This window comes from Phoenix dactylifera, chromosome 2 (genome assembly GCF_051530095.1).
Source record: "Phoenix dactylifera cultivar Ajwa chromosome 2, Ajwa_hap1_PhDact_Kaust_v1.1, whole genome shotgun sequence".
In the NCBI taxonomy this organism is placed as follows: domain Eukaryota; kingdom Viridiplantae; phylum Streptophyta; class Magnoliopsida; order Arecales; family Arecaceae; genus Phoenix; species Phoenix dactylifera.
Window position 1 is genome coordinate 53,690,861 of NC_143191.1, and position 11,499 is coordinate 53,702,359.

The window sequence follows — 11,499 nt, forward strand, 5'->3', positions numbered from 1 at the left end:
TGAATATCCTCATTCTAGCTTTCCAATATGTGTAGTTTGTGCCATTAAATAGAGGTGGTCTATTTGTGGATTGCCCCTCACTCATTGCACATCCCACTTGGGTTGTCATGATCTTTAACTCTTGATTGTTAGATCAATGAGCACTATTAGAGCACCTCGCTCTGATACCACTTGTTGCCCAAGGTGACAAGCCAAGAGGGGGGGTGAATTGGTTTCTTCTAAATTTTGGTGCTTTAAACGTTTTCTTAATTAAGTGCGGTGGACGCTTTCTTAAGCTATTTGAGTGAGTTAAACTAACGCAAGAGTAGAAGATAATGCAAGAGTAAATGAAAACACAAGCACAACACAAACACAACAATATATAGTGGTTCGGTGCTCTCCTTAGCACCTACGTCCACTCCCCAAGCGTCCCCTTGGGAATTCACTATAATCTCGCGGATTACAGTTGGATTGTTTTCCGGGCTCACAATCCAAAAACCTTTGTTGGTTTTACGGGCTCACCAACGAACCTATACACTTTGGTTTTCCGGGTTCACCAAAAACCTTTGTTGGTTTTACGGGCTCACCAACGAACCTATACACTTTGGTTTTTCGGGTTCACCAAAAACCTTTGTTGGTTTTGCGGGCTCACCAACGAACCTTTACAAAGTGTTTAATAACAAAAGGAAAGATTCAAACTCCTAAATGAGCATATGAAACAATATAAGCTACAAGGAAGAGTTAGAAAGTATTTATCGCTTTGAAGTCGCTTTGCTCTTCTTTGTCAAGGATGCTTCACTCTTTAAAGGGGATGGAGCTCTTGATGCCTCTTTGAATCTGCTCAATTCCTTTTTTTGATTCTTGAATGAAGCTCTTGATGAAGAAGATTAGGGCACTTTTGTATTCTTGGGTACTCTTTGATATTCAACTCAAAAGTTGTTCTCTCTGATGAATAGTGCCCCTTTAAATAGCTTCCCACCTTCTTAGGACAAGTCCCAATGGTTAGATTTGAAAAACTAGCCGTTACTCATCTTGGGAAGGACAAAAAGTACAGTTGCAGAACTAGCCGTTACTGTTCAGCCCGTGTTTGGGTCGGCTCAACCTGTCCTTGGGTCGACCCAACTTTGCCTTGGGTCGACTCAAACATTCCTTGGGTCGACCCTCTCAGAAACCACAGAAACTTCAATTTCAGCCTTCCTTCCCATGGGTCGACCCAACCATTCTTTGGGTCGACTCAAAGTCCACTTGGGTCGACTCAACTTCTTCTTGGGTCGACCCTCTCAGTAATTCCAGAGAGCCAATTTCTGTCTGTCTTTCTGTCTTGCCTTTGGGTCGACCCTCTCAGGGTTTGGGTCGACTCAAGCTTGGGTCGACTCAACCACTGTTTGGGTCGACCCTCTCAGTAAATCCAGAGAGCATTCTTCAGTTGTGTTTTTGAGGTTCTTCAAGGTTGGGTCGACTCATGCTTACCTTGGGTCGACTCAATCCACACTTTGCTGCATTCTCAAGGTTAGATTCATTCAAATGAACAAGGTCATGTATCTATTTTCAATTAACCAAATATACTGAGAGTAATGAACTTATAAATGAAGTATCAATTTAACTTATACCATACTCTAGATAATTGCTTGTTAATCATCAAAATAACACTATCATCCTCACTGGTTCTCAATATCTTTCACTACCTCTTCGACAGTAGTGATGTGAAGTAGCTTGGTTGTACTTAGATCAATAGTCTCCATTTGGAAATCATTTTGGACAAAGTCTAATTCTGTGGGTTCATCTTCAAAATCTTCTACATAGTCTTCTATATTTGGTTCATAGACTTCTTCGACATATTCGGTCTCTTGGATCCTAGTCTTTGGTTCAGTAATCAGGTAAGTCTTGGCAGGGCATTGGGACGCAATGTGGTCAGACTTTTGGCACAAAAAGTATTGGGTTTGGTTTCGAGAAGGAGGTTTGGAACCTAATATTTCTTTTTTCTTATCAGTTGAAGGGTTCGGGACAGGCATTGGGGAGGTCCTAGTCGGTGCTTGGGTTAGGCCGGGCTGATTAGGAGGATTGAAAAGCAGTCTAGGTTGTGAGAGATAATTTTGGTTAGGTCAGGCTCCTAGGGCTAGTGGTCGAGAGTCGATGGGCCTCACTACAGGTAGTTTTAAGAAACTATCAACATCTTGGGCCAACTGGTATGCTTGCTTAAGAGTGATAATCTCTCGGAGGAGTAGTTCTTTCTGGATCTCCTCGCGGAGTCCTGCCCGAAACCTAGAGAGGGTAAGGGTCTCCTTTTCTATTACACCGCACTTCATATGAAACTCCTAAAATCGGGCGATGTAATCAGCAACTGTCGATGTCCCTTGAGTTAGCTTCTGCCACATATCCATAAGGCGTTGTCGGTACGAAAATGGCAGATACTTCTCATTTAGCTTTTCTTTCATATCCTCCCATGTAGTTATATGAGGAAGCCTTTGGATCTCACGCATATGTTCAACATTATGCCAGTACCAGTGAGCTTGCCCAATAAGCTTCATTTTGGCAAATCGTACTTTTTTATCATCAGTCATCTCGTTCCACTTAAGGTAATTATCCATAGCGGCTCTCCAATCGAGATACACGTTTGGCTCGGGTTGACCAGCAAAGGTAGGCGCCTCTATTCTTACGGTACGCAACAGCCTCTCATCTAGATCACGCTGGTGACCGGAAGGTGGTTGGTTCCTAAGGGGATGGGGAAGGACTATAGGTGGTACGGCCAAACCGATTTTAGGTTGAGCTGTAATGGGGGTTGGTGGTTTAGGGGTCTTAGAATTTCGCATGAGCTCACGGATCTTTTGTTTGAATTCCTCGTTTCCAGCCCGCATGGCATCGAGCTGTTCCATGAGAGATCTCAAAACGTCGGAATTCATGGTAGCTACAAGGGTTTTAGGTTGATTGAAATAATACTCCCTATCACTATGGGTTGGTATGCAATGACAACACTAGATGATGATGTGAAATGCAATGTCACTAATGAAACCCTAATAAATATGATGCAAGATCAAATTTGATGTAGGACAACCTACTAATGCAATCTATTATGATTTCAGAGATCAGCAAGTTTTCACAAGAATAACTTAAAGTTTAAATGTTGTTGATTTTTACTTCGGTTATTCAGAATTAAGGATTAAGATTATTCAATTTAAGAAATTAGATTGCAATCAAGTAGTACAGTTGTTCTGATCCTAAATTAATCTGATCGAAGAATATTGAGAAACATCCAGTTGTTAGGGTGTGCTAATTTAATATTTAGATTTTAAAAGGGCAAATAGGATGGGTTTGAAAGTAGGGGTTCTATGTTCTGAATTTTGACAGCAAAAGTAAGTTTTCAAAATGTGGCTATCATGCAAGAGAATTAGAACATAATTAAATGAACAAGCCCAAGAAAAGTAGAAATCTTATTATCTGTCGTGAAGTAGGCGACCAGAATGTGTGCTCGTGGGCTGGGGCGACGATCGGTGCGCGGTTGCAGCTGATGGACCCTTTCAATTGGCTTCAATTGGCTTCTACTTGGATCTGATCACAGCACCTTAGCAAGTCTACTGGGCTTGTAAAATGGAGGAGAGTGGACCTGCTGAGTTTGTGAGATGGGATCAGGCCTCTGTAGTGAGAGCCTGCTGGCTTGGGCCTGTGAGGAGGCAGTGGGGTGGCCCGGCCCAAAAGAGGCCTGTCTGGGGTTGATGGAGGGGTGCTCAGGGGAGACTTTTTTTTTTTTTTTGGTGGGGTGTTGGGCTCAGGTGAGTTGCAGTGGCCAAAGAAGAAAAGGGATGAGGGGAAATGGAGGGCGGCGAGCTGTGGGTGAGGAGGCGGTGGTGAGTGGTGGAGGGGCGCGGCAGCGGTGCAAAAGATGGGGAAAGGTACACGGCGGGGTAGTCGGGCCGTGAGGAGAGGGCGGCGGAAGGAGGGCGGCGTGCGGCCTGTGGAGTCGGCCGGTGGTGAAGAAAATGGGAGGGGATGTACGAGGAGGCCGGCGGCGGAAGGAGGGCGGCGTGCGGCCTGTGGAGTCGGCATGTGGTGAAGAAAATGGGAGGGGATGTACGAGGAGGCCGGCGGCGTCGGCTCGGGCCCCGGCGGGATGGTGGCGTCGGCTCGGGCACCGGTGGCTGGGCGGTGGACTACGGAGGAGGAGGGGCTCGGAGGCGACGACGCTCGGCGACGGGGAGGTACCGTGAGGGAGCGGCGGCACCTCGGCGGTTCGGCGAAGACGGCGGCGGAGGAGCCGCGACGACGGCAGCGGCGGCGGGGCGACGACAGCAGCGGTGGGCAGACGATCGGGGAAGATGAACAGGTACCCTTTCTTTTTTTTTCCTTTTTTTTTCTTTCTCTCTTTTTTTTTCAAACTTTTCGGGTTCGGGTTATCGGGTTTGGATTTTCGGACGCAACCTGCTCCGATACCCGTTACCGTCAGCACGTGCAGTTCACGTGCGCAGTTTTTTTTTTGACCTGGGTTATCGGGTTGTGGGCTAACGGGTGTGAAGCTTACCCGTTAAGCAACTTTAAACCTTCCGACGGTTCGGGAGGGCTCTCCGACTCTTACGGCGGCGGCTGTGGGGCGGGGCTCCGATGGTCGTGGCGGAGGGCGGTGATCTCTGCTGCGGCTCCGTGGTCCGTGGCGACGGGCGGCGGCCGATGGCGCGAGGGGTCTTCTCCGGCCGACTGTGGACCGCGTGGTTGGAATCCTTGGCGGCGTTGCTAACGAGGGATGGGCACATCCCGGTGGTGCTCAGTGGAAGGGGAAGCGGGGTGCTTCGTGGAAGGAGAAGCAGCGGCCAGCGGTGAGACAGAGGAGGTGGAGCACGGCGAGGGGTACTGCATGGCGGAGGCGAGCGGGGTGGTGTGGCGGCGTTCCTCTCCCGTATCCGGCCATAGACGGTGGCGGTAGGTCGCGGCCGAAAGGGCTTTCCGTCGGACCAGGGGCGGCGGGTCTCCAGGGGTCGCGGTGGTCTCCGGTGGTGAATCGGCGGCAAGCGTGCCCTCTTCCGGGTGGGGCGGCCACGAGCGGGCAACGGAACAACGGGAGCAGTGGAAAGGCGGGCCTGCGAAGGGTGTCGAGCCTTTCTCCTCTAGAAAACAGATGAGGGGTTTTCCTCTCTGTTTTTTTTTTTTGCTTTTCTGGTGAGCACCGGGAGAGAGAAGCTAGACCTCGGGGCTTTGGCAGATAACCTGGATCGTGGCTTTGGCAGCAGGGGCAAAGCCGACGGCTCTGATACCAAGTTGATGCAGCACAACTACAGAGAAAGAGGAGAAGGAGGAAGAACAAGGAAGGGAGAAGGAAGAAGAGGTTATAGAGATGCAGGAAGAAAAGAAGGGGAGGAGGAAGAACAAGAACAAGAAGGAGGCTAGGGTTTTTTTTCATTCAATGATCAGTTTCCTCATACATGAGAGGGGTGGTCTTTATATAGACCTTACATATTGACCCAATTACATAAACCCAACTAACCAGTCTAATAACAAAATAACGGACCAAATTGACTTGACTAAAACAAAAATAAATAATGCAATAAAAGAAAATGACTCGGACTCAAATGGACCCAATCCGGGTCTGACTCAATCCGGAGGCTCAGGATCATCTGGACGAAGGGCTCTGATGTCCCCATCAACATGAGCTTACCAGGTTATATAATAACCAAAGCTACAAGAATTTAGAACACATCAAAATTTGTTAACATGCATCTACAAGTATACATTTGACAAATGTGGATCTTAGAATTGGTCTTAGGTGACCGACATTCTAGGTATAACTTGTCATGTGTGTGCCCCTCATTCCTTGTTCTAAAAAAAACGAAAAAGAAAAAAAAGAAACGGCCTACTTGTTATAGATCTCTGCTCAAAAACTGCAAGTGAAGCGGTCCCTGTCTTTGTGCATATTGTGTATCAGATGATTGTTTTTCGTCCACAAATTTACTAGTTAGACCTTTTCTTCATACACAATATATGCATCGCGCTGCTTGTCTGAGAAATCCCAATGGACAAGAGTTCCTTATCAACAGATGTTATATGGTTGCTAGTGCTCTTATATGTATTATATGTAGAAACAACCAAGAAATTTATTCTAGACAATATTCGGGCAATGCAGATATCTATAGCTTCTATTTGGCAAACTGAAATATGTACGCCAATGGAAAGGCTGAAAAAGAAATGTAGCAAACTTGGAGAAACTCAATTCAAATGAATCCAAGGCAGCCTTTATCTGGCATTGAGGCAGGACATGTCAATGGAAATTCTGATAATCTTGATGCAGAACCCAAACACAGTGTGCAACAGTCAAATAAATTACTTGCATTTGACACTCAAAAAATAAATTGCGTATGTTTTAGTATAAACTATTGTGGATTCCATGTTTCAGAACTAATTACCCTGAGGTGAATTAAAGTAGGAATTCAAGGGAGCTCATTCTAATTGAGTCGCAAAACAAAGTTCATGACATCCGATGGTTGTCATGGCATTATACTTAACCTTGATATCTTTTCTGTGATTACCTGTAATATACATGCTACCAGGAAATTACCATCAAAGTTTAATGAAATATTTAGGAAAAAAGGCTCAAACTTGGAATAGAGATTTCACTCTATAATGCATGTGATCAGCCAAAAACTTAAGAAATTGAAAGAAAAAGAGTTTTTACAGTACCTGTACAATGTTGCCCTCTTCTACCTCTTCCACAACCTTGTCCAAGAGCTTAAAATGACTTGGAACATCTTTGATTACGTCAGATGCATCAATGGAGGAAATGAAGTATTTTTTCCCTGCACCAAGAAATTGATTATTGTCTTTCCCTGCACATCTTTCCAGCTATCTGCGATAATTGTACACCCGGTTGTAGCCCAAGAAGCCTTGATTTCTACAAGATAATACTTCCAGCTTCATCCTGCAGACATCGACCAGAAATTAATCTGGTTGTAGGGCTTTTTAATCCATGTCCATATTGGCCAACCAAATCCAGCATCTTGTGAAAGTATGGAGAATCCGCGACATTGAAAGGTATTGCAGCATAATAGAAAAATTTGCAGATTGCGGAGATTACTTATTTATGGCTCTTTTTTTCAGACCCTGCCTTTTGTTTTGATTGCTTGTACGATAATGGTACCTGGTTTTTCTGTGTCTTTGCAATTACAGCATCCAAATTCATCTGTTTCTGTTGTAGCTCAGTATTACTTGTACCATTTTTCAGTGACCTCCCTCTAGATCTTTTTCTTATGGTTTTACTACAAGAAACATCTTGATCACCAATCATACGATATGCTTTGTTTTTACCAATTGCAAGCCCTTCTTCCTCATCATTGTCTGGATGCATATAGAACGCTGCAAGTTCTTTGGCTTCAGGCCTTCTTCTCCTTCCCGTGCGATGCCATTTCATATTTTCTTTCATTTTAAGATATACTTCCTCGGGAGCCGTCTTACAGTATGCAACTTCCCCTGGAATTCTAGCTAAATGCTGTTTGAACCGGTTTATACCCCCCACTAACTATTTTCTCGCAATAATTGCATTTTACCTTCTTTTTCTTCTCATCTTGAGCAACAACATGTTCTCATCCTGGGTCAACGTACCCTAATGACCGTAGTGGGGTTATAAATGTGACCAAGCTTTGATCATTCCCGATCTGCCTTCCCTTGTGTCTATAACCAACAGGTTCTTCATCCTCTTCCTCATTATCATTTAAATGTAAATCAAAAGATTGCTCTTCATCCTCTGATTGTCGTTTTTTGCTAGCCCTGTATCCTTCAAGATTTTCTTTCATTTTCATATACACATCTTCAGGAGCCTTTTTACAGTATGTAACTTTGCCAGAAATTCTAGCCAAATGCTGCTTTAATCTGTCAATTACCCCGCTTACTATTTTCGCACAGTAATTGCACTTTGCCTTTTTCTTCCTCTCATCTTGAGCAACACCATGTTCCCATCCAGGGTCGTGCAAGTCCTGTTGAGCGAAGCGGAACCATCTCTTCAACCATTAAGCATGTAGCATAACAGCTTCAGCCTTCTGGACCCTATGATCTAGCTTCTACAAAATTGGAAAAAAAGTGTACACCTACAATAAAACTTGAAATCAAGAAGAGATGTTTTCCTGAGATCCCTAGTAATTGTTGAGACATTTTGTCATTAACAGCATCCTCATAAAGATCTTGGCAGCAAGCCAGGAGAAAAAAGAACAGAAACCTTTTTTTTTCACTCATGGGTTATCGTAAGTAAAAAGATGGAAGAAGAATGTTGAGACATTGTATATTTGAGCCTGCACACACACATAAATAGTATTAAGTAGCATGAAATAGATATGTTTTGATTATGCAAACATCCATCCACAACTATCACTGTAACTCTTCTGATGTTACTAACATTTAATTCATGTATGGTTTGTCAAGGAATATGCAACTGTGTATACTGAAAAGTATCCGGATTGCTAAACAGAGAGGAAAGAGCTGTACTACATGGACTCGGGTTCATGTGCTGGTGCGGCTGCATGTCTGTGTCTGATCCTTTCAATACCTAGGAATTTCTCCTCGTGGAGCCATATCTGAGTGTCATACCAGTGTCCATCTCCATGTCTGAGCATCATACCGGTGTTCCTGTGTTGGGTATTACACTGGGGACTAGAAATAAAACTTAGATATTATGATTTTTGTTTATAAATGTCATTAGCATCCTAAAAGTGAGAAGCAAAACGTGAAACAGAAGAGAAGAAGCTCCATTGCTTGATGTAAAAAGTTAGCAACATTTAATTGGTTGGTTAAATTCTGCATATCATAATCAGTGAAAGTAAATTTATGCAAGAAAACATGAGACAAAAGTTTGCCTGCTCCAGTTCATGCCAACTTTCTGCCAGATTAATCCATCACGAATATTATGTAGTGTTGTGGAGATTTCAAGATGAGCGTAATATTGTTTTGACGTCAAGACTTCACGAGTGAAATGTCAAGGTCAACCATGCCCTGACCTGAATCCATCCAGCAATATATATGCTAAGATCTCTAAGATGGAGATATCCACAAAAAGACCTCAATATAGTGGAAGCTGGAAAAAAATCATGCAGCCTGAAAATTCACTACTTCCTTTCCTCTTGTGTATTGTACTTTGCTTGGTTGATATTCTGGTATTTCTACTATTGCAGATTCCTTGATGAATAACACCTCCACTTTGCAACTCCGGGAGCCAAGAAACAGGTATATTCTCCAAACAAAACCCTTGGGCAAAGCTGAAAAATCTCACTTAAACCCGTTTTAACTGACAAACATAATCAACCCCAAATGTGCCAAAAGAAACACAAGTCCTCAGTAGAAACAATGGAAGATAACAAAGGATAAAAATGGAACATGTTGAACGACATGGAAATTTACAGCCTCCTGACAAACTGCAATTTCCAAAAAGTTGAAAACTAAATTAATATAGTCCATTAATGTTCTTATATTCACTGCTTCAGGCCAGTAATTAATATGTGATCATTTTTTTATTAAGCACGTATAAAACACAAAGGAACCAACGGACCTTATTAAGTCCATTTGAGTGTAACTTAAAAACTCAGAGGAACGTAATGTAACTATTGTAGATACCTACCAACAAGAATATTTCTGTGCAAGTACATAACTAGCTGACATTGTATAATCATTATACAGATGAACTGGAATTTATTTATCTTTTGATTGGAAGCGGACTAAGTGAACATTCTTACAAAAGACTGCTGCCAATTATGACCAGCCATTATACACATTGAGCTACATGTTTCTAACAACAGGAATTTCTGGCTTTTTCTCCTAACTCTGATATATATACTGCATGGTGTCATCACTCCAAGACATGGCATCAGATGATAAAAATAAAAAAAAAGCCTCCCAGTGCAAGAGGTTCCTGCCACTCCTGAGTCTAGAGAGGGTCAGATATATGCAGCTTTACCCCTACGAGTGGAGAGGCTATTTCTATATTTCAAATTCATGACATCCAGGTCACAATGGACAAATCTTATCGTTGCATGGCATCAGATGATAAATTACCTTAATAATTTATGTTCTTGGTAGTAACAAATAATGTGTCATGTTGTGTTAGATTGGGCAATCTTTTGGTTTTGGCTTGAAATCTGTAGCCTTGTTTACCGAGAAGTCGACTAGGCTGCTTACCTAATACCAGTCATGATAGTGAAATTAGGTTCTTTACTCTTTGTAGTTAAATACCATTGCATTCTTTTTTGCTTGTTTTGCTGCTAAGACTATAATATTGTCATCTTTGTAATTTCTCACCAAGAAGTTGACTATGATGCTCGTCTAAATTGTCTCATTGTAGTGAAAACAAGCTGTAGTTAATAGGCGCCCTTCAAAGAAGACCCCGCTCCTGCCATCCTCCAGTTTTGGTTGCAACCATGCCTAAGATGATCGAGGAGATTGAATGATTACTCAAGGCAGGCTTTTTCTGAACCAGATGGTCAACTATACAGAATGATCTCCCAAGTGGTTTGGACGTCAGAGGAAGCTGCAAATGAATATTCTATATTTCACTGGGAGAGGTCCTCTTTTCTCATTTGTGTGGTCGCCTTAGGGACTATGTGCTTTCAATCAAGAGTATGAAATGAAAATTTTAATTGGGAGGTGGACGTTTCCATGTGGCCATTGCATTCCTTTTGCTTTCTCTGCTGCCATCTTTTTCTAATTGAAAACATAGTGGACTAAATGTGTCTCAATGAGTGTCTTGTGACCTATAAGAAAAATAAAGGAAGAGAATTGTATTTTTGTCATGTACAGGAGTAGCCTTTATATAGTACTAGGAGGCTGACGAAGTTTGGTAAGACCGACTAAGTTTGGCACAATCAATCTTTATGGAGGCCTACTAAGTTTGGCACAATCGATCAATCACATTAGAATCAACAATGATTCTAACATGACCATTGTATTCTGTTTGCTTGTTCTGCTGGTTGTTATCTTCTTTGTGATTTCTTGCATTAAGTGCATATGCGCAATTAATGTTGTATTAAGTCACCAAAAGAGAACACTTCATTAAACTTAGTTTACTTTCCAACAAACTAATAACCATAGTTCATGCAGATTGATGTCAATCCATTCAGAAGGCCATGTATGTTGTTTCAGTGCATGGGCATGAATGCCCTAGTTGTTTGTGTTTTGGCTTCTTCTGAGCTGTTTCCAGCAGCTATTCAAGGTTTCTATTGGCGTTCACTTGAAAACAACATGGTATTTCTCTTCATTTTTATGAGGAATTGTGCATGGAATTTGGATCTTTATCTCACTATAAGATACTTAATAAAGGCCAGATCATGATTGCCAGTTAGCTTTTAGTTATCACTATCAGCGTGGCAAAATGAATTTGATCCCCATCTTCACCCAAGAAAATTGAGATACCCTTTTCAATTTGATTTGTCCTAATCTGTATGTTTATCTTTGAAATAGAATCGCTCATGATTAAAATAACTCAGATCAAAGACTCTGCAATAAAGGGTCTCTTGCAGGTGGATTTGACCAAATCATTGCTTCAAACTATGTCATTCCAAAAGG

The 11,499-nt window shown here is 42.6% G+C and overlaps 1 protein-coding gene across 4 annotated transcripts in view; it reads left to right on the forward strand.

Moving 5' to 3' along the window:
• Positions 1 to 10,727, forward strand: part of LOC113461903 (putative disease resistance RPP13-like protein 1) — a 30,264-nt gene extending 19,537 nt beyond the window's left edge. For 3 of the 4 annotated variants that reach the window (XR_016399573.1, XM_089929186.1, XM_089929188.1), the window contains 2 exons: positions 9,117 to 9,168; positions 10,280 to 10,727. Coding sequence is in view for 3 of the 4 variants with exons in the window: in XM_089929186.1 (XP_089785312.1) it covers positions 9,117 to 9,125 (9 nt within the window). In the remaining variant the exon portion in view is untranslated. The remainder of the gene's footprint in view (positions 1 to 9,116; positions 9,169 to 10,279) is intronic. The other variant, XM_089929187.1, reaches the window with a different exon arrangement.
• The last annotated feature ends 772 nt before the right edge of the window (positions 10,728 to 11,499 follow it).